Genomic DNA, 27,886 nt, shown 5'->3' on the forward strand with positions numbered 1-27,886 from the left:
TCGCTAACTGCCCTATACCTTTGAGTTTGGATTAGCTCCTTTCTCAATCAAGAACTTAATGGCCTCAGGATGACCCCCGCCAGAGGCCTCTGACAGAGGTGTATTGCCGTGGACGTCGGTACAGTCAGTCAGTGCTAACTGGTGGCGTTGACGAATCACTTTCCCCATTTCATCGTCTCCTACTCCAGTTTTGGAGTCCAGCTCAGAAACCTGTGGGAAAAATAGAAATGAAGCAGACTGGAGAAACATGCCAGGATCCACAGCCTGCTTATCTAATCATCCTCATTCTGGCTCTGAGACTAGATCTTACTAGATCCTCCTCCACTGATTCTCTTGACTCTGTCTCCGTCTCTCTATCAGCAATTGAGCACATTTAAATGTTTTGGTAGCGCTGTGCAGCAGCACAATCATAAATGAGACACGACAGAAGGTCTTTTGACCCATGGTGCCTGTGATGGTTCTTTGATAAAGCTATCCAACTCATCTTGCTCCTCTCCTCTTCCCCCAAAGCCCTGGAGACATTTTCCCTTTCCATCCACTTCTATTTGGAAAGTTATTATTGAATCTGCTTCCACTGTCCTTAGAGGGAGCGCATTCCAGATCCAACAACTTGCTTCACAAAAAAAAATTCACCCCCTCCTCCTCCACTCCAAACCCTGGATCGTTTGCCAATTATCAGGAATCTGGTTCCCTCTGGTTATTGACCCACCTGTCACTGGAATCTGTTCCTCCTTATTTACTCTATCAAAGCCCCTCAGAATTTTGAAGACCTCTATTAAAGCTGTCCTTAATCCGAGTTTCTCCAGGCACTCCACACAAATGAGCTCTCTCATCACCGATAATCTGTTTCAAGAGTTAGACACTTTGCAGCTTGCTGGGAGTCAGAGCAGAGCGGACCTCTGGGGGACAGTCAGGAGCTGAGGGGCAGACCTGTGGGGGACAGTCAAGTAGTGAGATGCAGACGTGTGGGGGACAGTCAGAAATTGAGGGACAGACATGCGGGGACAGTCAGGGACTGAGGGGCAGACATAAGGGGACAGTGAGGGACTAAGGGACAGACCTGTGGGGGACAGTCAGGGACTGAGGGACAGACCTGTGGGGGATAGTCAGGGACTTAGGGGCAGACATGCGGGGGACAGTCAGGGACAGAGGGGCAGACCTGTGGGGGACAGTCAGGGACTGAGGGACAGACCTGTGGGGGACAGTCAGGGACTGAGGGACAGACCTGTGGGGGATAGTCAGGGACTGAGGGGCAGACCTGCAGGAGACTGAGCTGTGGAGCTGAGCTGTGTAGCTGAGATGTGGAGCTGAGATGTGGAGCTGAGATGTGGAGATGAGGTGTGCAGATGAGGTGTGGAGATGAGATGTGGAGCTGAGATGTGGAGATGAGGTGTGGAGATGAGGTGTGGAGATGAGATGTGGAGCTGAGATGTGGAGATGAGATGTGGAGATGAGATGTGGAGATGAGGTGTGGAGCTGAGATGTGGAGCTGAGATGTGGAGATGAGATGTGGAGATGAGATGTGGAGATGAGATGTGGAGATGAGATGTGGAGATGAGATGTGGAGCTGAGATGTGGAGATGAGATGTGGAGCTGAGATGTGGAGATGAGGTGTGGAGCTGAGATGTGGAGATGAGATGTGGAGCTGAGATGTGGAGATGAGATGTGGAGCTGAGATGTGGAGATGAGATGTGGAGATGAGATGTGGAGCTGAGATGTGGAGATGAGATGTGGAGATGAGATGTGGAGATGAGATGTGGAGCTGAGATGTGGAGATGAGATGTGAAGATGAGATGTGGAGATGAGATGTGGAGATGAGATGTGGAGATGAGATGTGGAGATGAGGTGTGGAGCTGAGATGTGGAGATGAGGTGTGGAGATGAGATGTGGAGATGAGGTGTGGAGCTGAGATGTGGAGCTGAGATGTGGAGATGAGGTGTGGAGATGAGATGTGGAGATGAGATGTGGAGCTGAGATGTGGAGCTGAGATGTGGAGCTGAGATGTGGAGATGAGATGTGGAGATGAGATGTGGAGATGAGGTGTGGAGATGAGATGTGGAGCTGAGATGTGGAGATGAGATGTGGAGCTGAGCCCTGGAGCTGAGATGTGGAGATGAGATGTGGAGATGAGATGTGGAGATGAGATGTGGAGATGAGATGTGGAGATGAGATGTGGAGATGAGATGTGGAGCTGAGATGTGGAGATGAGATGTGGAGCTGAGATGTGGAGATGAGGTGTGGAGATGAGATGTGGAGATGAGGTGTGGAGATGAGATGTGGAGATGAGGTGTGGAGCTGAGATGTGGAGCTGAGATGTGGAGATGAGGTGTGGAGATGAGGTGTGGAGATGAGATGTGGAGATGAGATGTGGAGATGAGGTGTGGAGATGAGGTGTGGAGATGAGATGTGGAGATGAGGTGTGGAGATGAGATGTGGAGCTGAGATGTGGAGCTGAGATGTGGAGATGAGATGTGGAGATGAGATGTGGAGCTGAGATGTGGAGATGAGGTGTGGAGATGAGGTGTGGAGATGAGATGTGGAGATGAGATGTGGAGATGAGATGTGGAGATGAGGTGTGGAGATGAGATGTGGAGATGAGGTGTGGAGATGAGATGTGGAGATGAGGTGTGGAGATGAGATGTGGAGATGAGATGTGGAGCTGAGCCCAGGAGATGAGATGTGGAGATGAGATGTGGAGCTGAGATGTGGAGATGAGGTGTGGAGATGAGATGTGGAGATGAGATGTGGAGATGAGATGTGGAGCTGAGCCCAGGAGATGAGATGTGGAGATGAGATGTGGAGATGAGATGTGGAGATGAGATGTGGAGATGAGATGTGGAGATGAGGTGTGGAGCTGAGATGTGGAGATGAGATGTGGAGATGAGGTGTGGAGATGAGGTGTGGAGCTGAGATGTGGAGATGAGATGTGGAGCTGAGATGTGGAGATGAGATGTGGAGATGAGGTGTGGAGCTGAGATGTGGAGATGAGATGTGGAGATGAGATGTGGAGCTGAGATGTGGAGCTGAGATGTGGAGATGAGATGTGGAGCTGAGATGTGGAGATGAGGTGTGGAGATGAGATGTGGAGATGAGATGTGGAGATGAGATGTGGAGCTGAGATGTGGAGCTGAGATGTGGAGATGAGGTGTGGAGATGAGATGTGGAGATGAGATGTGGAGATGAGGTGTGGAGCTGAGCCCAGGAGATGAGATGTGGAGATGAGATGTGGAGATGAGATGTGGAGATGAGATGTGGAGATGAGATGTGGAGCTGAGATGTGGAGATGAGATGTGGAGATGAGATGTGGAAATGAGATGTGGAGATGAGGTGTGGAGCTGAGATGTGGAGATGAGATGAGGAGCTGAGATGTGGAGATGAGATGTGGAAATGAGATGTGGAGATGAGATGTGGAGATGAGATGTGGAGATGAGGTGTGGAGATGAGATGTGGAGCTGAGATGTGGAGATGAGGTGTGGAGATGAGGTGTGGAGATGAGATGTGGAGCTGAGATGTGGAGATGAGATGTGGAGATGAGGTGTGGAGATGAGATGTGGAGCTGAGATGTGGAGATGAGATGTGGAGATGAGATGTGGAGCTGAGATGTGGAGATGAGGTGTGGAGCTGAGATGTGGAGATGAGATGTGGAGATGAGATGTGGAGCTGAGATGTGGAGATGAGATGTGGAGATGAGATGTGGAGCTGAGATGTGGAGATGAGGTGTGGAGATGAGATGTGGAGCTGAGGTGTGGAGCTGAGATGTGGAGATGAGATGTGGAGATGAGGTGTGGAGATGAGGTGTGGAGATGAGATGTGGAGATGAGATGTGGAGATGAGATGTGGAGATGAGATGTGGAGATGAGATGTGGAGATGAGATGTGGAGATGAGGTGTGGAGATGAGGTGTGGAGATGAGATGTGGAGCTGAGATGTGGAGATGAGATGTGGAGCTGAGATGTGGAGATGAGGTGTGGAGCTGAGATGTGGAGATGAGATGTGGAGATGAGATGTGGAGATGAGATGTGGAGCTGAGATGTGGAGCTGAGATGTGGAGATGAGATGTGGAGATGAGGTGTGGAGATGAGATGTGGAGCTGAGATGTGGAGATGAGATGTGGAGCTGAGATGTGGAGATGAGGTGTGGAGCTGAGCCCTGGAGATGAGATGTGGAGATGAGATGTGGAGATGAGATGTGGAGATGAGATGTGGAGATGAGATGTGGAGCTGAGATGTGGAGATGAGATGTGGAGATGAGATGTGGAGATGAGATGTGGAGATGAGATGTGGAGATGAGATGTGGAGATGAGATGTGGAGCTGAGATGTGGAGATGAGATGTGGAGATGAGGTGTGGAGATGAGATGTGGAGATGAGATGTGGAGCTGAGATGTGGAGATGAGATGTGGAGCTGAGATGTGGAACTGAGATGTGGAGATGAGATGTGGAGATGAGATGTGGAGATGAGGTGTGGAGCTGAGATGTGGAACTGAGATGTGGAGATGAGATGTGGAGCTGAGATGTGGAGCTGAGATGTGGAGATGAGGTGTGGAGATGAGATGTGGAGATGAGATGTGGAGATGAGAGGTGGAGATGAGGTGTGGCGATGAGATGAGGAGATGAGGTGTGGAGATGAGATGTGGAGATGAGATGTGGAGATGAGATGAGGAGATGAGATGTGGAGCTGAGATGTGGAGATGAGGTGTGGAGATGAGATGTGGAGCTGAGATGTGGAACTGAGATGTGGAGATGAGGTGTGGAGATGAGGTGTGGAGCTGAGATGTGGAGATGAGGTGTGGAGATGAGATGTGGAGATGAGGTGTGGAGATGAGATGTGGAGATGAGGTGTGGAGATGAGATGTGGAGCTGAGATGTGGAGCTGAGATGTGGAGATGAGATGTGGAGATGAGATGTGGAGATGAGGTGTGGAGATGAGGTGTGGAGCTGAGATGTGGAGATGAGATGTGGAGATGAGGTGTGGAGCTGAGATGTGGAGATGAGATGTGGAGATGAGGTGTGGAGCTGAGATGTGGAGATGAGATGTGGAGCTGAGATGTGGAGATGAGATGTGGAGATGAGATGTGGAGATGAGGTGTGGAGATGAGGTGTGGAGATGAGATGTGGAGCTGAGATGTGGAGATGAGATGTGGAGCTGAGATGTGGAGCTGAGATGTGGAGATGAGATGTGGAGATGAGATGTGGAGATGAGGTGTGGAGCTGAGATGTGGAGATGAGATGTGGAGATGAGATGTGGAGCTGAGATGTGGAGCTGAGATGTGGAGATGAGATGTGGAGATGAGATGTGGAGATGAGATGTGGCGATGAGATGTGGAGATGAGGTGTGGAGATGAGATGTGGAGATGAGGTGTTGAGATGAGGTGTGGAGCTGAGATGTGGAGATGAGATGCGGAGATGAGATGTGGAGATGAGGTGTGGAGATGACGTGTGGAGATGAGGTGTGGAGCTGAGATGTGGAGCTGAGATGTGGAGATGAGGTGTGGAGCTGAGATGTGGAGCTGAGATGTGGAGATGAGGTGTGGAGATGAGATGTGGAGATGAGGTGTGGAGATGAGGTGTGTAGATGAGGTGTGGAGATGAGGTGTGGAGATGAGGTGTGGAGCTGAGATGTGGAGATGAGATGTGGAGATGAGATGTGGAGATGAGATGTGGAGATGTGGTGTGGAGATGAGATGTGGAGATGAGATGTGGAGATGAGGTGTGGAGCTGAGATGTGGAGATGAGGTGTGGAGATGAGATGTGGAGATGAGGTGTGGAGCTGAGATGTGGAGATGAGGTGTGGAGCTGAGATGTGGAGATGAGGTGTGGAGATGAGGTGTGGAGCTCAGATGTGGAGATGAGATGTGGAGATGAGGTGTGGAGATGAGGTGTGGAGATGAGGTGTGGAGATGAGATGTGGAGATGAGATGTGGAGATGAGATGTGGAGCTGAGATGTGGAGCTGAGATGTGGAGATGAGATGTGGAGCTGAGATGTGGAGATGAGATGTGGAGATGAGATGTGGAGATGAGATGTGGAGATGAGATGTGGAGATGAGATGTGGAGCTGAGATGTGGAGATGAGATGTGGAGCTGAGATGTGGAGATGAGGTGTGGAGATGAGGTGTGGAGATGAGGTGTGTAGATGAGGTGTGGAGATGAGGTGTGGAGATGAGGTGTGGAGCTGAGATGTGGAGATGAGATGTGGAGATGAGATGTGGAGATGAGATGTGGAGATGAGGTTTGGAGATGAGGTGTGGAGATGAGGTGTGGAGATGAGGTGTGGAGATGAGATGTGGAGCTGAGATGTGGAGCTGAGATGTGGAGATGAGGTTTGGAGATGAGGTGTGGAGATGAGGTGTGGAGATGAGGTGTGGAGATGAGATGTGGAGCTGAGATGTGGAGCTGAGATGTGGAGATGAGGTGTGGAGATGAGATGTGGAGCTGAGATGTGGAGCTGAGATGTGGAGATGAGATGTGGAGATGAGGTGTGGAGATGAGATGTGGAGATGAGATGTGGAGATGAGGTGTGGAGATGAGATGTGGAGCTGAGATGTGGAGCTGAGATGTGGAGATGAGATGTGGAGATGAGGTGTGGAGATGAGATGTGGAGATGAGATGTGGAGATGAGGTGTGGAGATGAGATGTGGAGATGAGATGTGGAGATGAGAGGTGGAGATGAGATGTGGAGATGAGGTGTGGAGATGAGGTGTGGAGATGAGATGTGGAGATGAGATGTGGAGATGAGAGGTGGAGATGAGATGTGGAGATGAGGTGTGGAGATGAGGTGTGGAGATGAGATGTGGAGATGAGGTGTGGAGATGAGGTGTGGAGATGAGATGTGGAGATGAGATGTGGAGCTGAGATGTGGAGATGAGATGTGGAGATGAGATGTGGAGATGAGGTGTGGAGATGAGATGTGGAGATGAGATGTGGAGCTGAGATGTGGAGATGAGGTGTGGAGATGAGATGTGGAGATGAGATGTGGAGATGAGATGTGGAGATGAGATGTGGAGATGAGATGTGGAGATGAGGTGTGGAGATGAGATGTGGAGATGAGATGTGGAGATGAGGTGTGGAGATGAGATGTGGAGATGAGATGTGGAGCTGAGATGTGGAGATGAGATGTGGAGATGAGATGTGGAGATGAGGTGTGGAGATGAGATGTGGAGATGAGATGTGGAGATGAGATGTGGAGATGAGATGTGCAGATGAGATGTGGAGATGAGATGTGGAGATGAGATGTGGAGCTGAGCCCTGGAGCTGAGCCCTGGAGCTGAGATGTGGAGATGAGATGTGAAGCTGAGATGTGGAGATGAGATGTGGAGCTGAGATGTGGAGATGAGATGTGGAGATGAGATGTGGAGATGAGGTGTGGAGATGAGATGTGGAGATGAGGTGTGGAGATGAGATGTGGAGCTGAGATGTGGAGATGAGATGTGGAGATGAGGTGTGGAGATGAGATGTGGAGATGAGGTGTGGAGATGAGATGTGGAGCTGAGATGTGGAGATGAGATGTGGAGATGAGATGTGGAGATGAGATGTGGAGCTGAGATGTGGAGATGAGGTGTGGAGATGAGATGTGGAGCTGAGATGTGGAGATGAGATGTGGAGCTGAGATGTGGAGATGAGATGTGGAGCTGAGATGTGGAGATGAGGTGTGGAGATGAGGTGTGGAGATGAGATGTGGAGATGAGATGTGGAGATGAGGTGTGGAGATGAGGTGTGGAGATGAGGTGTGGAGATGAGATGTGGAGATGAGGTGTGGAGATGAGATGTGGAGATGAGGTGTGGAGATGAGGTGTGGAGATGAGATGTGGAGATGAGGTGTGGAGATGAGATGTGGAGATGAGATGTGGAGATGAGGTGTGGAACTGAGATGTGGAGATGAGATGTGGAGATGAGATGTGGAGATGAGGTGTGGAGATGAGGTGTGGAGATGAGATGTGGAGATGAGGTGTGGAGATGAGGTGTGGAGATGAGATGTGGAGATGAGATGTGGAGATGAGATGTGGAGATGAGATGTGGAGAAGAGATGTGGAGATGAGATGTGGAGCTGAGATGTGGAGATGAGATGTGGAGCTGAGATGTGGAGATGAGGTGTGGAGATGAGATGTGGAGCTGAGATGTGGAGCTGAGATGTGGAGGTGAGATGTGGAGATGAGATGTGGAGATGAGATGTGGAGATGAGATGTGGAGATGAGATGTGGAGCTGAGATGTGGAGATGAGATGTGGAGATGAGGTGTGGAGATGAGATGTGGTGATGAGATGTGGAGATGAGGTGTGGAGATGAGATGTGGAGATGAGACGTGGAGCTGAGATGTGGAGATGAGATGTGGAGCTGAGATGTGGAGATGAGATGTGGAGCTGAGATGTTGGGATGAGGTGTGGAGATGAGATGTGGAGATGAGGTGTGGAGATGAGATGTGGAGATGAGATGTGGAGATGAGATGTGGAGATGAGATGTGGAGATGAGATGTGGAGATGAGGTGTGGAGATGAGGTGTGGAGATGAGATGTGGAGATGAGGTGTGGAGCTGAGATGTGGAGATGAGATGTGGAGCTGAGATGTGGAGCTGAGATGTGGAGATGAGGTGTGGAGATGAGATGTGGAGCTGAGGTGTGGAGATGAGGTGTGGAGATGAGATGTGGAGCTGAGGTGTGGAGATGAGGTGTGGAGATGAGATGTGGAGCTGAGATGTGGAGATGAGATGTGGAGATGAGATGAGGAGATGAGATGTGGAGCTGAGATGTGGAGATGAGATGTGGAGCTGAGATGTGGAGATGAGGTGTGGAGATGAGGTGTGGAGATGAGGTGTGGAGATGAGCTGTGGAGATGAGCTGTGGAGATGAGGTGTGGAGATGAGCTATGGAACTGAGATGTGGAGATGAGGTGTGGAGATGAGGTGTGGAGATGAGCTGTGGAGATGAGCTGTGGAGATGAGATGTGGAGATGAGATGTGGAGATGAGGTGTGGAGAAGAGGTGTGGAGCTGAGATGTGGAGATGAGATGTGGAGCTGAGATGTGGAGCTGAGATGTGGAGATGAGGTGTTGAGATGAGGAGTGGAGCTGAGATGTGGAGATGAGGTGTTGAGATGAGGAGTGGAGCTGAGATGTGGAGATGAGGTGTGGAGATGAGGTGTGGAGCTGAGATGTGGAGCTGAGATGTGGAGCTGAGATGTGGAGATGAGATGTGGAGATGAGATGTGGAGATGAGGTGTGGAGATGAGATGTGGAGATGAGATGTGGAGCTGAGATGTGGAGATGAGGTGTGGAGATGAGGTGTGGAGATGAGGTGTGGAGATGAGCTGTGGAGATGAGCTGTGGAGATGAGGTGTGGAGATGAGCTATGGAACTGAGATGTGGAGATGAGGTGTGGAGATGAGGTGTGGAGATGAGCTGTGGAGATGAGCTGTGGAGATGAGATGTGGAGATGAGATGTGGAGATGAGGTGTGGAGATGAGGTGTGGAGCTGAGATGTGGAGATGAGATGTGGAGATGAGATGTGGAGATGAGATGTGGAGATGAGATGTGGAGCTGAGATGTGGAGATGAGATGTGGAGATGAGGTGTTGAGATGAGGAGTGGAGCTGAGATGTGGAGATGAGGTGTTGAGATGAGGAGTGGAGCTGAGATGTGGAGATGAGGTGTGGAGATGAGGTGTGGAGATGAGATGTGGAGATGAGATGTGGAGATGAGATGTGGAGCTGAGATGTGGAGCTGAGATGTGGAGATGAGATGTGGAGATGAGATGTGGAGATGAGGTGTGGAGATGAGATGTGGAGCTGAGCTGTGGAGATGAGGTGTGGAGATGAGATGTGGAGCTGAGATGTGGAGATGAGATGTGGAGATGAGATGTGGAGCTGAGATGTGGAGATGAGATGTGGAGCTGAGATGTGGAGCTGAGATGTGGAGCTGAGATGTGGAGCTGAGATGTGGAGATGAGGTGTGGAGATGAGATGTGGAGATGAGATGTGGAGCTGAGATGTGGAGATGAGGTGTGGAGATGAGGTGTGGAGATGAGATGTGGAGATGAGGTGTGGAGATGAGATGTGGAGATGAGATGTGGAGATGAGATGTGGAGATGAGATGTGGAGCTGAGATGTGGAGCTGAGATGTGGAGCTGAGATGTGGAGATGAGGTGTGGAGATGAGATGTGGAGATGAGATGTGGAGCTGAGATGTGGAGATGAGATGTGGAGCTGAGATGTGGAGATGAGATGTGGAGCTGAGGTGTGGAGATGAGATGTGGAGATGAGATGTGGAGATGAGATGTGGAGATGAGATGTGGAGATGAGATGTGGAGATGAGATGTGGAGATGAGGTGTGGAGATGAGATGTGGAGATGAGATGTGGAGATGAGATGTGGAGATGAGACGTGGAGATGAGATGTGGAGATGAGGTGTGGAGATGAGATGTGGAGCTGAGATGTGGAGATGAGGTGTGGAGATGAGATGTGGAGATGAGCCCTGGAGCTGAGATGTGGAGATGAGGTGTGGAGCTGAGATGTGGAGATGAGATGTGGAGCTGAGATGTGGAGATGAGATGTGGATCTGAGATGTGGAGATGAGATGTGGAGATGAGGTGTGGAGATGAGGTGTGGAGCTGAGATGTGGAGATGAGATGTGGAGATGAGCCCTGGAGCTGAGATGTGGAGATGAGGTGTGGAGCTGAGATGTGGAGATGAGATGTGGAGCTGAGATGTGGAGATGAGATGTGGAGATGAGATGTGGAGATGAGATGTGGAGATGAGATGTGGAGCTGAGATGTGGAGATGAGATGTGGAGATGAGATGTGGAGCTGAGATGTGGAGATGAGGTGTGGAGATGAGATGTGGAGCTGAGATGTGGAGATGAGATGTGGAGATGAGATGTGGAGCTGAGATGTGGAGATGAGATGTGGAGATGAGATGTGGAGATGAGATGTGGAGATGAGATGTGGAGCTGAGATGTGGAGATGAGATGTGGAGATGAGGTGTGGAGCTGAGATGTGGAGATGAGGTGTGGAGATAAGATGTGGAGATGAGATGTGGAGATGAGATGTGGAGAAGAGATGTGGAGATGAGATGTGGAGCTGAGATGTGGAGATGAGATGTGGAGCTGAGATGTGGAGATGAGGTGTGGAGATGAGATGTGGAGCTGAGATGTGGAGCTGAGATGTGGAGGTGAGATGTGGAGATGAGATGTGGAGATGAGATGTGGAGATGAGATGTGGAGATGAGATGTGGAGCTGAGATGTGGAGATGAGATGTGGAGATGAGGTGTGGAGATGAGGTGTGGAGATGAGATGTGGTGATGAGATGTGGAGATGAGGTGTGGAGATGAGATGTGGAGCTGAGATGTGGAGATGAGGTGTGGAGCTGAGATGTGGAGATGAGATGTGGAGATGCGGTGTGGAGATGAGATGTGGAGATGAGGTGTGGAGATGAGATGTGGAGATGAGATGTGGAGATGAGGTGTGGAGCTGAGATGTGGAGATGACGTGTGGAGATGAGGTGTGGAGATGAGATGTGGAGATGAGATGTGGAGCTGAGATGTGGATCTGAGATGTGGAGATGAGATGTGGAGATGAGATGTGGAGCTGAGATGTGGATCTGAGATGTGGAGATGAGATGTGGAGCTGAGATGTGGAGATGAGATGTGGAGATGAGATGTGGAGCTGAGATGTGGAGATGAGATGTGGAGATGAGATGTGGAGATGAGATGTGGAGATGAGATGTGGAGATGAGATGTGGAGATGAGATGTGGAGATGAGATGTGGAGATGAGATGTGGAGATGAGATGTGGAGCTGAGATGTGGAGATGAGGTGTGGAGATGAGATGTGGAGATGAGATGTGGAGATGAGATGTGGAGATGAGATGTGGAGATGAGATGTGGAGATGAGATGTGGAGATGAGATGTGGAGATGAGATGTGGAGATGAGATGTGGAGATGAGATGTGGAGATGAGATGTGGAGATGAGATGTGGAGATGAGATGTGGAGATGAGATGTGGAGATGAGATGTGGAGATGAGATGTGGAGATGAGATGTGGAGATGAGATGTGGAGATGAGATGTGGAGATGAGATGTGGAGATGAGATGTGGAGATGAGATGTGGAGATGAGATGTGGAGATGAGATGTGGAGATGAGATGTGGAGATGAGATGTGGAGATGAGATGTGGAGATGAGATGTGGAGATGAGATGTGGAGCTGAGATGTGGAGCTGAGATGTGGAGATGAGATGTGGAGATGAGATGTGGAGATGAGATGTGGAGATGAGATGTGGAGATGAGATGTGGAGATGAGATGTGGAGATGAGATGTGGAGATGAGATGTGGAGATGAGATGTGGAGATGAGATGTGGAGATGAGATGTGGAGATGAGATGTGGAGATGAGATGTGGAGATGAGATGTGGAGATGAGATGTGGAGCTGAGATGTGGAGATGAGATGTGGAGATGAGATGTGGAGCTGAGATGTGGAGATGAGATGTGGAGATGAGATGTGGAGATGAGATGTGGAGCTGAGATGTGGAGCTGAGATGTGGAGCTGAGATGTGGAGCTGAGATGTGGAGATGAGATGTGGAGATGAGATGTGGAGCTGAGATGTGGAGATGAGATGTGGAGATGAGATGTGGAGATGAGATGTGGAGATGAGATGTGGAGATGAGATGTGGAGATGAGATGTGGAGATGAGATGTGGAGATGAGATGTGGAGATGAGATGTGGAGATGAGATGTGGAGATGAGATGTGGAGATGAGATGTGGAGCTGAGATGTGGAGATGAGATGTGGAGCTGAGATGTGGAGATGAGATGTGGAGCTGAGATGTGGAGATGAGATGTGGAGATGAGATGTGGAGCTGAGATGTGGAGATGAGATGTGGAGATGAGATGTGGAGATGAGATGTGGAGATGAGATGTGGAGATGAGATGTGGAGATGAGATGTGGAGATGAGATGTGGAGATGAGATGTGGAGATGAGATGTGGAGATGAGATGTGGAGCTGAGATGTGGAGATGAGATGTGGAGCTGAGATGTGGAGATGAGATGTGGAGATGAGATGTGGAGATGAGATGTGGAGATGAGATGTGGAGATGAGATGTGGAGATGAGATGTGGAGATGAGATGTGGAGATGAGATGTGGAGATGAGATGTGGAGATGAGATGTGGAGATGAGATGTGGAGCTGAGATGTGGAGATGAGATGTGGAGCTGAGATGTGGAGATGAGATGTGGAGATGAGATGTGGAGCTGAGATGTGGAGATGAGATGTGGAGATGAGATGTGGAGATGAGATGTGGAGATGAGATGTGGAGATGAGATGTGGAGATGAGATGTGGAGATGAGATGTGGAGATGAGATGTGGAGATGAGATGTGGAGATGAGATGTGGAGATGAGATGTGGAGATGAGATGTGGAGCTGAGATGTGGAGATGAGGTGTGGAGATGAGATGTGGAGATGAGATGTGGAGATGAGATGTGGAGATGAGATGTGGAGCTGAGATGTGGAGATGAGATGTGGAGATGAGATGTGGAGATGAGATGTGGAGATGAGATGTGGAGATGAGATGTGGAGATGAGATGTGGAGATGAGATGTGGAGATGAGATGTGGAGATGAGATGTGGCGATGAGATGTGGAGATGAGATGTGGAGCTGTGATGTGGAGATGAGATGTGGAGATGAGATGTGGAGATGAGCTGTGGAGCTGAGATGTGGAGATGAGATGTGGAGATGAGATGTGGAGATGAGATGTGGAGATGAGATGTGGAGATGAGATGTGGAGATGAGATGTGGAGATGAGATGTGGAGCTGAGATGTGGAGATGAGATGTGGAGATGAGATGTGGAGCTGAGATGTGGAGCTGAGATGTGGAGATGAGATGTGGAGATGAGATGTGGAGATGAGATGTGGAGCTGAGATGTGGAGATGAGATGTGGAGATGAGATGTGGAGATGAGATGTGGAGATGAGATGTGGAGATGAGATGTGGAGATGAGATGTGGAGATGAGATGTGGAGATGAGATGTGGAGATGAGATGTGGAGATGAGATGTGGAGATGAGATGTGGAGATGAGATGTGGAGATGAGATGTGGAGATGAGATGTGGAGATGAGATGTGGAGATGAGATGTGGAGATGAGATGTGGAGATGAGATGTGGAGATGAGATGTGGAGATGAGGTGTGGAGATGAGATGTGGAGATGAGATGTGGAGATGAGATGTGGAGATGAGATGTGGAGATGAGATGTGGAGATGAGATGTGGAGATGAGATGTGGAGATGAGATGTGGAGATGAGATGTGGAGATGAGATGTGGAGATGAGATGTGGAGATGAGATGTGGAGATGAGATGTGGAGATGAGATGTGGAGATGAGATGTGGAGATGAGATGTGGAGATGAGATGTGGAGATGAGATGTGGAGATGAGATGTGGAGATGAGATGTGGAGCTGAGATGTGGAGATGAGATGTGGAGATGAGATGTGGAGATGAGATGTGGAGATGAGATGTGGAGATGAGATGTGGAGATGAGATGTGGAGATGAGATGTGGAGCTGAGATGTGGAGATGAGATGTGGAGATGAGATGTGGAGATGAGATGTGGAGATGAGATGTGGAGATGAGATGTGGAGATGAGATGTGGAGATGAGATGTGGAGATGAGATGTGGAGCTGAGATGTGGAGATGAGATGTGGAGATGAGATGTGGAGATGAGATGTGGAGATGAGATGTGGAGATGAGATGTGGAGATGAGATGTGGAGATGAGATGTGGAGCTGAGATGTGGAGATGAGATGTGGAGATGAGATGTGGAGATGAGATGTGGAGATGAGATGTGGAGATGAGATGTGGAGATGAGATGTGGAGATGAGATGTGGAGATGAGATGTGGAGATGAGATGTGGAGATGAGATGTGGAGATGAGATGTGGAGATGAGATGTGGAGATGAGATGTGGAGATGAGATGTGGAGCTGAGATGTGGAGATGAGATGTGGAGATGAGATGTGGAGATGAGATGTGGAGATGAGATGTGGAGATGAGATGTGGAGATGAGATGTGGAGATGAGATGTGGAGATGAGATGTGGAGATGAGGTGTGGAGCTGAGATGTGGAGATGAGATGTGGAGATGAGATGTGGAGATGAGATGTGGAGATGAGATGTGGAGATGAGATGTGGAGCTGAGATGTGGAGATGAGATGTGGAGATGAGATGTGGAGATGAGATGTGGAGATGAGATGTGGAGATGAGATGTGGAGATGAGATGTGGAGATGAGGTGTGGAGATGAGATGTGGAGATGAGATGTGGAGATGAGATGTGGAGATGAGATGTGGAGATGAGATGTGGAGATGAGATGTGGAGATGAGATGTGGAGATGAGATGTGGAGATGAGATGTGGAGATGAGATGTGGAGATGAGATGTGGAGATGAGATGTGGAGATGAGATGTGGAGATGAGATGTGGAGATGAGATGTGGAGATGAGATGTGGAGATGAGATGTGGAGATGAGATGTGGAGATGAGATGTGGAGATGAGATGTGGAGATGAGATGTGGAGATGAGATGTGGAGATGAGATGTGGAGATGAGATGTGGAGATGAGATGTGGAGATGAGATGTGGAGATGAGATGTGGAGATGAGATGTGGAGATGAGATGTGGAGATGAGATGTGGAGATGAGATGTGGAGATGAGATGTGGAGATGAGATGTGGAGATGAGATGTGGAGATGAGATGTGGAGATGAGATGTGGAGATGAGATGTGGAGCTGAGATGTGGAGATGAGATGTGGAGATGAGATGTGGAGATGAGATGTGGAGATGAGATGTGGAGATGAGATGTGGAGATGAGATGTGGAGATGAGATGTGGAGCTGAGATGTGGAGATGAGATGTGGAGATGAGATGTGGAGATGAGATGTGGAGATGAGATGTGGAGATGAGATGTGGAGATGAGATGTGGAGATGAGTGTGGAGATGAGATGTGGAGATGAGGTGTGGAGATGAGATGTGGAGATGAGATGTGGAGATGAGATGTGGAGATGAGATGTGGAGATGAGATGTGGAGATGAGATGTGGAGATGAGATGTGGAGATGAGATGTGGAGATGAGATGTGGAGATGAGGTGTGGAGATGAGATGTGGAGATGAGATGTGGAGATGAGATGTGGAGATGAGATGTGGAGATGAGATGTGGAGATGAGATGTGGAGATGAGATGTGGAGATGAGATGTGGAGATGAGATGTGGAGATGAGATGTGGAGATGAGATGTGGAGATGAGATGTGGAGATGAGATGTGGAGATGAGATGTGGAGATGAGATGTGGAGATGAGATGTGGAGATGAGATGTGGAGATGAGATGTGGAGCTGAGATGTGGAGATGAGATGTGGAGATGAGATGTGGAGATGAGATGTGGAGATGAGATGTGGAGATGAGATGTGGAGATGAGATGTGGAGATGAGATGTGGAGCTGAGATGTGGAGATGAGATGTGGAGATGAGATGTGGAGATGAGATGTGGAGATGAGATGTGGAGATGAGATGTGGAGCTGAGATGTGGAGCTGAGATGTGGAGATGAGATGTGGAGATGAGATGTGGAGATGAGATGTGGAGATGAGGTGTGGAGATGAGATGTGGAGATGAGATGTGGAGATGAGATGTGGAGATGAGATGTGGAGATGAGATGTGGAGATGAGATGTGGAGATGAGATGTGGAGATGAGATGTGGAGCTGAGATGTGGAGATGAGATGTGGAGATGAGATGTGGAGATGAGATGTGGAGATGAGATGTGGAGATGAGATGTGGAGATGAGTGTGGAGATGAGATGTGGAGATGAGATGTGGAGATGAGATGTGGAGATGAGATGTGGAGATGAGATGTGGAGATGAGATGTGGAGCTGAGATGTGGAGATGAGATGTGGAGATGAGGTGTGGAGATGAGATGTGGAGATGAGATGTGGAGATGAGATGTGGAGATGAGATGTGGAGATGAGATGTGGAGATGAGATGTGGAGATGAGATGTGGAGATGAGATGTGGAGATGAGATGTGGAGATGAGATGTGGAGCTGAGATGTGGAGATGAGGTGTGGAGCTGAGATGTGGAGATGAGATGTGGAGCTGAGATGTGGAGCTGAGATGTGGAGATGAGATGTGGAGATGAGATGTGGAGATGAGATGTGGAGATGAGATGTGGAGATGAGATGTGGAGATGAGATGTGGAGCTGAGATGTGGAGCTGAGATGTGGAGATGAGATGTGGAGATGAGATGTGGAGATGAGATGTGGAGCTGAGATGTGGAGATGAGATGTGGAGATGAGATGTGGAGATGAGATGTGGAGATGAGATGTGGAGATGAGATGTGGAGATGAGATGTGGAGCTGAGAGTGGAGCTGAGATGTGGAGATGAGATGTGGAGATGAGATGTGGAGATGAGATGTGGAGATGAGATGTGGAGATGAGATGTGGAGATGAGATGTGGAGATGAGATGTGGAGATGAGATGTGGAGATGAGATGTGGAGATGAGATGTGGAGATGAGATGTGGAGATGAGATGTGGAGATGAGCTGTGGAGATGAGATGTGGAGCTGAGATGTGGAGATGAGATGTGGAGCTGAGATGTGGAGATGAGATGTGGAGATGAGATGTGGAGATGAGATGTGGAGATGAGATGTGGAGATGAGATGTGGAGATGAGATGTGGAGATGAGATGTGGAGATGAGATGTGGAGATGAGATGTGGAGATGAGATGTGGAGATGAGATGTGGAGATGAGATGTGGAGATGAGATGTGGAGATGAGATGTGGAGATGAGATGTGGAGATGAGATGTGGAGATGAGATGTGGAGATGAGATGTGGAGCTGAGATGTGGAGATGAGATGTGGAGATGAGATGTGGAGATGAGATGTGGAGATGAGATGTGGAGATGAGATGTGGAGATGAGATGTGGAGATGAGATGTGGAGATGAGATGTGGAGATGAGATGTGGAGATGAGATGTGGAGATGAGATGTGGAGATGAGATGTGGAGCTGAGATGTGGAGATGAGATGTGGAGCTGAGATGTGGAGATGAGATGTGGAGATGAGATGTGGAGATGAGATGTGGAGATGAGATGTGGAGATGAGATGTGGAGATGAGATGTGGAGATGAGATGTGGAGCTGAGATGTGGAGATGAGATGTGGAGCTGAGATGTGGAGATGAGATGTGGAGATGAGATGTGGAGCTGAGATGTGGAGATGAGATGTGGAGATGAGATGTGGAGATGAGATGTGGAGATGAGATGTGGAGCTGAGATGTGGAGATGAGATGTGGAGATGAGATGTGGAGATGAGATGTGGAGCTGAGATGTGGAGCTGAGATGTGGAGATGAGATGTGGAGATGAGATGTGGAGATGAGATGTGGAGATGAGATGTGGAGATGAGATGTGGAGATGAGATGTGGAGATGAGATGTGGAGCTGAGATGTGGAGATGAGATGTGGAGCTGAGATGTGGAGATGAGATGTGGAGATGAGATGTGGAGATGAGATGTGGAGATGAGATGTGGAGATGAGATGTGGAGATGAGATGTGGAGATGAGATGTGGAGATGAGATGTGGAGATGAGATGTGGAGATGAGGTGTGGAGATGAGATGTGGAGATGAGATGTGGAGATGAGATGTGGAGATGAGATGTGGAGATGAGATGTGGAGATGAGATGTGGAGATGAGATGTGGAGATGAGATGTGGAGATGAGATGTGGAGATGAGATGTGGAGATGAGATGTGGAGATGAGATGTGGAGATGAGATGTGGAGATGAGATGTGGAGATGAGATGTGGAGATGAGATGTGGAGATGAGATGTGGAGATGAGATGTGGAGATGAGATGTGGAGATGAGATGTGGAGATGAGATGTGGAGATGAGATGTGGAGATGAGATGTGGAGATGAGATGTGGAGATGAGATGTGGAGATGAGGTGTGGAGATGAGATGTGGAGCTGAGATGTGGAGATGAGATGTGGAGATGAGATGTGGAGATGAGATGTGGAGATGAGATGTGGAGCTGAGATGTGGAGATGAGATGTGGAGATGAGATGTGGAGATGAGATGTGGAGATGAGATGTGGAGATGAGATGTGGAGATGAGATGTGGAGCTGAGATGTGGAGATGAGATGTGGAGCTGAGATGTGGAGATGAGATGTGGAGATGAGATGTGGAGATGAGATGTGGAGATGAGATGTGGAGCTGAGATGTGGAGATGAGGTGTGGAGATGAGATGTGGAGATGAGATGTGGAGATGAGATGTGGAGATGAGATGTGGAGATGAGGTGTGGAGATGAGATGTGGAGATGAGATGTGGAGATGAGATGTGGAGATGAGATGTGGAGCTGAGATGTGGAGATGAGATGTGGAGCTGAGATGTGGAGATGAGATGTGGAGCTGAGATGTGGAGATGAGATGTGGAGATGAGATGTGGAGATGAGATGTGGAGATGAGATGTGGAGATGAGATGTGGAGATGAGATGTGGAGATGAGATGTGGAGATGAGATGTGGAGATGAGATGTGGAGATGAGATGTGGAGATGAGATGTGGAGCTGAGATGTGGAGATGAGATGTGGAGATGAGATGTGGAGATGAGATGTGGAGATGAGATGTGGAGCTGAGATGTGGAGATGAGATGTGGAGATGAGATGTGGAGCTGAGATGTGGAGATGAGATGTGGAGATGAGATGTGGAGATGAGATGTGGAGATGAGATGTGGAGATGAGATGTGGAGATGAGATGTGGAGATGAGATGTGGAGATGAGATGTGGAGATGAGATGTGGAGATGAGATGTGGAGATGAGATGTGGAGATGAGATGTGGAGATGAGATGTGGAGATGAGATGTGGAGATGAGATGTGGAGATGAGATGTGGAGATGAGATGTGGAGATGAGATGTGGAGATGAGATGTGGAGATGAGATGTGGAGATGAGATGTGGAGATGAGATGTGGAGCTGAGATGTGGAGATGAGATGTGGAGATGAGATGTGGAGATGAGATGTGGAGATGAGATGTGGAGATGAGATGTGGAGATGAGATGTGGAGATGAGATGTGGAGATGAGATGTGGAGATGAGATGTGGAGATGAGATGTGGAGATGAGATGTGGAGATGAGATGTGGAGATGAGATGTGGAGATGAGATGTGGAGATGAGATGTGGAGATGAGATGTGGAGCTGAGGTGTGGAGATGAGGTGTGGAGATGAGATGTGGAGATGAGATGTGGAGATGAGATGTGGAGATGAGATGTGGAGATGAGATGTGGAGATGAGATGTGGAGATGAGATGTGGAGATGAGGTGTGGAGATGAGATGTGGAGATGAGATGTGGAGCTGAGATGTGGAGATGAGATGTGGAGATGAGATGTGGAGCTGAGATGTGGAGCTGAGATGTGGAGCTGAGATGTGGAGATGAGATGTGGAGATGAGATGTGGAGCTGAGATGTGGAGATGAGATGTGGAGATGAGATGTGGAGATGAGATGTGGAGATGAGATGTGGAGATGAGATGTGGAGATGAGATGTGGAGATGAGGTGTGGAGATGAGATGTGGAGATGAGATGTGGAGATGAGATGTGGAGATGAGATGTGGAGATGAGATGTGGAGATGAGATGTGGAGATGAGATGTGGAGATGAGGTGTGGAGATGAGATGTGGAGATGAGATGTGGAGATGAGATGTGGAGATGAGATGTGGAGATGAGATGTGGAGCTGAGATGTGGAGATGAGATGTGGAGATGAGATGTGGAGATGAGATGTGGAGATGAGATGTGGAGATGAGATGTGGAGATGAGATGTGGAGCTGAGATGTGGAGATGAGATGTGGAGATGAGATGTGGAGATGAGATGTGGAGATGAGATGTGGAGATGAGATGTGGAGATGAGATGTGGAGATGAGGTGTGGAGATGAGATGTGGAGATGAGATGTGGAGATGAGATGTGGAGATGAGATGTGGAGATGAGATGTGGAGATGAGATGTGGAGATGAGATGTGGAGATGAGATGTGGAGATGAGATGTGGAGATGAGATGTGGAGATGAGATGTGGAGATGAGATGTGGAGATGAGATGTGGAGATGAGATGTGGAGATGAGATGTGGAGATGAGATGTGGAGATGAGATGTGGAGATGAGATGTGGAGATGAGATGTGGAGATGAGATGTGGAGATGAGATGTGGAGATGAGATGTGGAGATGAGATGTGGAGATGAGATGTGGAGATGAGATGTGGAGATGAGATGTGGAGATGAGATGTGGAGATGAGATGTGGAGATGAGATGTGGAGATGAGATGTGGAGATGAGATGTGGAGATGAGATGTGGAGATGAGATGTGGAGATGAGATGTGGAGATGAGATGTGGAGATGAGATGTGGAGATGAGATGTGGAGATGAGATGTGGAGATGAGATGTGGAGATGAGGATGTGGAGATGAGATGTGGAGATGAGATGTGGAGATGAGATGTGGAGATGAGATGTGGAGATGAGATGTGGAGATGAGATGTGGAGCTGAGATGTGGAGATGAGATGTGGAGATGAGATGTGGAGATGAGATGTGGAGATGAGATGTGGAGATGAGATGTGGAGATGAGATGTGGAGATGAGATGTGGAGATGAGATGTGGAGATGAGATGTGGAGCTGAGATGTGGAGATGAGATGTGGAGATGAGATGTGGAGATGAGATGTGGAGATGAGATGTGGAGCTGAGATGTGGAGCTGAGATGTGGAGATGAGATGTGGAGATGAGATGTGGAGATGAGATGTGGAGATGAGATGTGGAGATGAGATGTGGAGATGAGATGTGGAGATGAGATGTGGAGATGAGATGTGGAGATGAGATGTGGAGATGAGATGTGGAGATGAGATGTGGAGATGAGATGTGGAGATGAGATGTGGAGATGAGATGTGGAGATGAGATGTGGAGATGAGGTGTGGAGATGAGATGTGGAGATGAGATGTGGAGATGAGATGTGGAGATGAGATGTGGAGATGAGATGTGTAGATGAGATGTGGAGATGAGATGTGGAGATGAGATGTGGAGATGAGATGTGGAGATGAGATGTGGAGATGAGATGTGGAGATGAGATGTGGAGATGAGGTGTGGAGATGAGATGTGGAGATGAGGTGTGGAGATGAGATGTGGAGATGAGATGTGGAGATGAGATGTGGAGATGAGATGTGGAGATGAGATGTGGAGATGAGATGTGGAGATGAGGTGTGGAGATGAGATGTGGAGATGAGATGTGGAGATGAGGTGTGGAGATGAGATGTGGAGATGAGATGTGGAGATGAGATGTGGAGATGAGATGTGGAGATGAGATGTGGAGATGAGATGTGGAGATGAGATGTGGAGATGAGATGTGGAGATGAGATGTGGAGATGAGATGTGGAGATGAGGTGTGGAGATGAGATGTGGAGATGAGATGTGGAGATGAGATGTGGAGCTGAGATGTGGAGATGAGATGTGGAGATGAGGTGTGGAGATGAGATGTGGAGATGAGATGTGGAGATGAGATGTGGAGATGAGATGTGGAGATGAGATGTGGAGATGAGATGTGGAGATGAGATGTGGAGATGAGATGTGGAGATGAGATGTGGAGATGAGATGTGGAGATGAGATGTGGAGATGAGATGTGGAGCTGAGATGTGGAGATGAGATGTGGAGATGAGATGTGGAGATGAGATGTGGAGATGAGATGTGGAGATGAGATGTGGAGATGAGATGTGGAGATGAGATGTGGAGATGAGATGTGGAGATGAGATGTGGAGATGAGATGTGGAGATGAGATGTGGAGATGAGATGTGGAGATGAGATGTGGAGATGAGATGTGGAGATGAGATGTGGAGATGAGATGTGGAGATGAGATGTGGAGATGAGATGTGGAGATGAGATGTGGAGATGAGATGTGGAGATGAGATGTGGAGATGAGATGTGGAGATGAGATGTGGAGATGAGATGTGGAGATGAGATGTGGAGATGAGATGTGGAGATGAGATGTGGAGATGAGATGTGGAGATGAGATGTGGAGATGAGATGTGGAGCTGAGATGTGGAGATGAGATGTGGAGATGAGATGTGGAGATGAGATGTGGAGATGAGATGTGGAGATGAGATGTGGAGATGAGATGTGGAGATGAGATGTGGAGATGAGATGTGGAGATGAGATGTGGAGATGAGATGTGGAGATGAGATGTGGAGATGAGGTGTGGAGATGAGATGTGGAGATGAGATGTGGAGATGAGATGTGGAGATGAGATGTGGAGATGAGATGTGGAGATGAGATGTGGAGATGAGATGTGGAGATGAGATGTGGAGATGAGATGTGGAGATGAGATGTGGAGATGAGATGTGGAGATGAGATGTGGAGATGAGATGTGGAGATGAGATGTGGAGATGAGATGTGGAGATGAGATGTGGAGATGAGGTGTGGAGATGAGATGTGGAGATGAGATGTGGAGATGAGATGTGGAGATGAGATGTGGAGCTGAGATGTGGAGATGAGATGTGGAGATGAGATGTGGAGATGAGATGTGGAGATGAGATGTGGAGATGAGATGTGGAGCTGAGATGTGGAGATGAGATGTGGAGATGAGATGTGGAGATGAGATGTGGAGATGAGATGTGGAGATGAGATGTGGAGATGAGATGTGGAGATGAGATGTGGAGATGAGATGTGGAGATGAGATGTGGAGATGAGATGTGGAGATGAGATGTGGAGATGAGATGTGGAGATGAGATGTGGAGATGAGATGTGGAGATGAGATGTGGAGATGAGATGTGGAGATGAGATGTGGAGATGAGATGTGGAGATGAGATGTGGAGATGAGATGTGGAGATGAGATGTGGAGATGAGATGTGGAGATGAGATGTGGAGATGAGATGTGGAGATGAGATGTGGAGATGAGATGTGGAGATGAGATGTGGAGATGAGATGTGGAGATGAGATGTGGAGATGAGATGTGGAGATGAGATGTGGAGATGAGATGTGGAGATGAGATGTGGAGATGAGATGTGGAGATGAGATGTGGAGATGAGATGTGGAGATGAGATGTGGAGATGAGATGTGGAGATGAGATGTGGAGATGAGATGTGGAGATGAGATGTGGAGATGAGATGTGGAGATGAGATGTGGAGATGAGATGTGGAGATGAGATGTGGAGATGAGATGTGGAGATGAGATGTGGAGATGAGATGTGGAGATGAGATGTGGAGATGAGATGTGGAGATGAGATGTGGAGATGTGGAGATGAGATGTGGAGATGAGATGTGGAGATGAGATGTGGAGATGAGATGTGGAGATGAGATGTGGAGATGAGATGTGGAGATGAGATGTGGAGATGAGATGTGGAGATGAGATGTGGAGATGAGATGTGGAGATGAGATGTGGAGATGAGATGTGGAGATGAGATGTGGAGATGAGATGTGGAGATGAGATGTGGAGATGAGATGTGGAGATGAGATGTGGAGATGAGATGTGGAGATGAGATGTGGAGATGAGATGTGGAGATGAGATGTGGAGATGAGATGTGGAGATGAGATGTGGAGATGAGATGTGGAGATGAGATGTGGAGATGAGATGTGGAGATGAGATGTGGAGATGAGATGTGGAGATGAGATGTGGAGATGAGATGTGGAGATGAGATGTGGAGATGAGATGTGGAGATGAGATGTGGAGATGAGATGTGGAGATGAGATGTGGAGATGAGATGTGGAGATGAGATGTGGAGATGAGATGTGGAGATGAGATGTGGAGATGAGATGTGGAGATGAGATGTGGAGATGAGATGTGGAGATGAGATGTGGAGATGAGATGTGGAGATGAGATGTGGAGATGAGATGTGGAGATGAGATGTGGAGATGAGATGTGGAGATGAGATGTGGAGATGAGATGTGGAGATGAGATGTGGAGATGAGATGTGGAGATGAGATGTGGAGATGAGATGTGGAGATGAGATGTGGAGATGAGATGTGGAGATGAGATGTGGAGATGAGATGTGGAGATGAGATGTGGAGATGAGATGTGGAGATGAGATGTGGAGATGAGATGTGGAGATGAGATGTGGAGATGAGATGTGGAGATGAGATGTGGAGATGAGATGTGGAGATGAGATGTGGAGATGAGATGTGGAGATGAGATGTGGAGATGAGATGTGGAGATGAGATGTGGAGATGAGATGTGGAGATGAGATGTGGAGATGAGATGTGGAGATGAGATGTGGAGATGAGATGTGGAGATGAGATGTGGAGATGAGATGTGGAGATGAGATGTGGAGATGAGATGTGGAGATGAGATGTGGAGATGAGATGTGGAGATGAGATGTGGAGATGAGATGTGGAGATGAGATGTGGAGATGAGATGTGGAGATGAGATGTGGAGATGAGATGTGGAGATGAGATGTGGAGATGAGATGTGGAGATGAGATGTGGAGATGAGATGTGGAGATGAGATGTGGAGATGAGATGTGGAGATGAGATGTGGAGATGAGATGTGGAGATGAGATGTGGAGATGAGATGTGGAGATGAGATGTGGAGATGAGATGTGGAGATGAGATGTGGAGATGAGATGTGGAGATGAGATGTGGAGATGAGATGTGGAGATGAGATGTGGAGATGAGATGTGGAGATGAGATGTGGAGATGAGATGTGGAGATGAGATGTGGAGATGAGATGTGGAGATGAGATGTGGAGATGAGATGTGGAGATGAGATGTGGAGATGAGATGTGGAGATGAGATGTGGAGATGAGATGTGGAGATGAGATGTGGAGATGAGATGTGGAGATGAGATGTGGAGATGAGATGTGGAGATGAGATGTGGAGATGAGATGTGGAGATGAGATGTGGAGATGAGATGTGGAGATGAGATGTGGAGATGAGATGTGGAGATGAGATGTGGAGATGAGATGTGGAGATGAGATGTGGAGATGAGATGTGGAGATGAGATGTGGAGATGAGATGTGGAGATGAGATGTGGAGATGAGATGTGGAGATGAGATGTGGAGATGAGATGTGGAGATGAGATGTGGAGATGAGATGTGGAGATGAGATGTGGAGATGAGATGTGGAGATGAGATGTGGAGATGAGATGTGGAGATGAGATGTGGAGATGAGATGTGGAGATGAGATGTGGAGATGAGATGTGGAGATGAGATGTGGAGATGAGATGTGGAGATGAGATGTGGAGATGAGATGTGGAGATGAGATGTGGAGATGAGATGTGGAGATGAGATGTGGAGATGAGATGTGGAGATGAGATGTGGAGATGAGATGTGGAGATGAGATGTGGAGATGAGATGTGGAGATGAGATGTGGAGATGAGATGTGGAGATGAGATGTGGAGATGAGATGTGGAGATGAGATGTGGAGATGAGATGTGGAGATGAGATGTGGAGATGAGATGTGGAGATGAGATGTGGAGATGAGATGTGGAGATGAGATGTGGAGATGAGATGTGGAGATGAGATGTGGAGATGAGATGTGGAGATGAGATGTGGAGATGAGATGTGGAGATGAGATGTGGAGATGAGATGTGGAGATGAGATGTGGAGATGAGATGTGGAGATGAGATGTGGAGATGAGATGTGGAGATGAGATGTGGAGATGAGATGTGGAGATGAGATGTGGAGATGAGATGTGGAGATGAGATGTGGAGATGAGATGTGGAGATGAGATGTGGAGATGAGATGTGGAGATGAGATGTGGAGATGAGATGTGGAGATGAGATGTGGAGATGAGATGTGGAGATGAGATGTGGAGATGAGATGTGGAGATGAGATGTGGAGATGAGATGTGGAGATGAGATGTGGAGATGAGATGTGGAGATGAGATGTGGAGATGAGATGTGGAGATGAGATGTGGAGATGAGATGTGGAGATGAGATGTGGAGATGAGATGTGGAGATGAGATGTGGAGATGAGATGTGGAGATGAGATGTGGAGATGAGATGTGGAGATGAGATGTGGAGATGAGATGTGGAGATGAGATGTGGAGATGAGATGTGGAGATGAGATGTGGAGATGAGATGTGGAGATGAGATGTGGAGATGAGATGTGGAGATGAGATGTGGAGATGAGATGTGGAGATGAGATGTGGAGATGAGATGTGGAGATGAGATGTGGAGATGAGATGTGGAGATGAGATGTGGAGATGAGATGTGGAGATGAGATGTGGAGATGAGATGTGGAGATGAGATGTGGAGATGAGATGTGGAGATGAGATGTGGAGATGAGATGTGGAGATGAGATGTGGAGATGAGATGTGGAGATGAGATGTGGAGATGAGATGTGGAGATGAGATGTGGAGATGAGATGTGGAGATGAGATGTGGAGATGAGATGTGGAGATGAGATGTGGAGATGAGATGTGGAGATGAGATGTGGAGATGAGATGTGGAGATGAGATGTGGAGATGAGATGTGGAGATGAGATGTGGAGATGAGATGTGGAGATGAGATGTGGAGATGAGATGTGGAGATGAGATGTGGAGATGAGATGTGGAGATGAGATGTGGAGATGAGATGTGGAGATGAGATGTGGAGATGAGATGTGGAGATGAGATGTGGAGATGAGATGTGGAGATGAGATGTGGAGATGAGATGTGGAGATGAGATGTGGAGATGAGATGTGGAGATGAGATGTGGAGATGAGATGTGGAGATGAGATGTGGAGATGAGATGTGGAGATGAGATGTGGAGATGAGATGTGGAGATGAGATGTGGAGATGAGATGTGGAGATGAGATGTGGAGATGAGATGTGGAGATGAGATGTGGAGATGAGATGTGGAGATGAGATGTGGAGATGAGATGTGGAGATGAGATGTGGAGATGAGATGTGGAGATGAGATGTGGAGATGAGATGTGGAGATGAGATGTGGAGATGAGATGTGGAGATGAGATGTGGAGATGAGATGTGGAGA

General features: G+C 48.4%; 1 protein-coding gene across 1 annotated transcript in view; it reads right to left on the reverse strand.

Moving 5' to 3' along the window:
* LOC121275757 (IQ motif and ankyrin repeat domain-containing protein 1-like) overlaps positions 1 to 27,886 on the reverse strand; it is a 264,758-nt gene that overhangs the window by 199,698 nt on the left and 37,174 nt on the right. Inside the window, exon 4 of the mRNA XM_041183356.1 lies at positions 19 to 210. Coding sequence (XP_041039290.1) covers positions 19 to 210 — 192 coding nt within the window. The remainder of the gene's footprint in view (positions 1 to 18; positions 211 to 27,886) is intronic.

The sequence above is a fragment of the Carcharodon carcharias genome, chromosome 3 (genome assembly GCF_017639515.1).
Source record: "Carcharodon carcharias isolate sCarCar2 chromosome 3, sCarCar2.pri, whole genome shotgun sequence".
NCBI lineage: Eukaryota > Metazoa > Chordata > Chondrichthyes > Lamniformes > Lamnidae > Carcharodon > Carcharodon carcharias.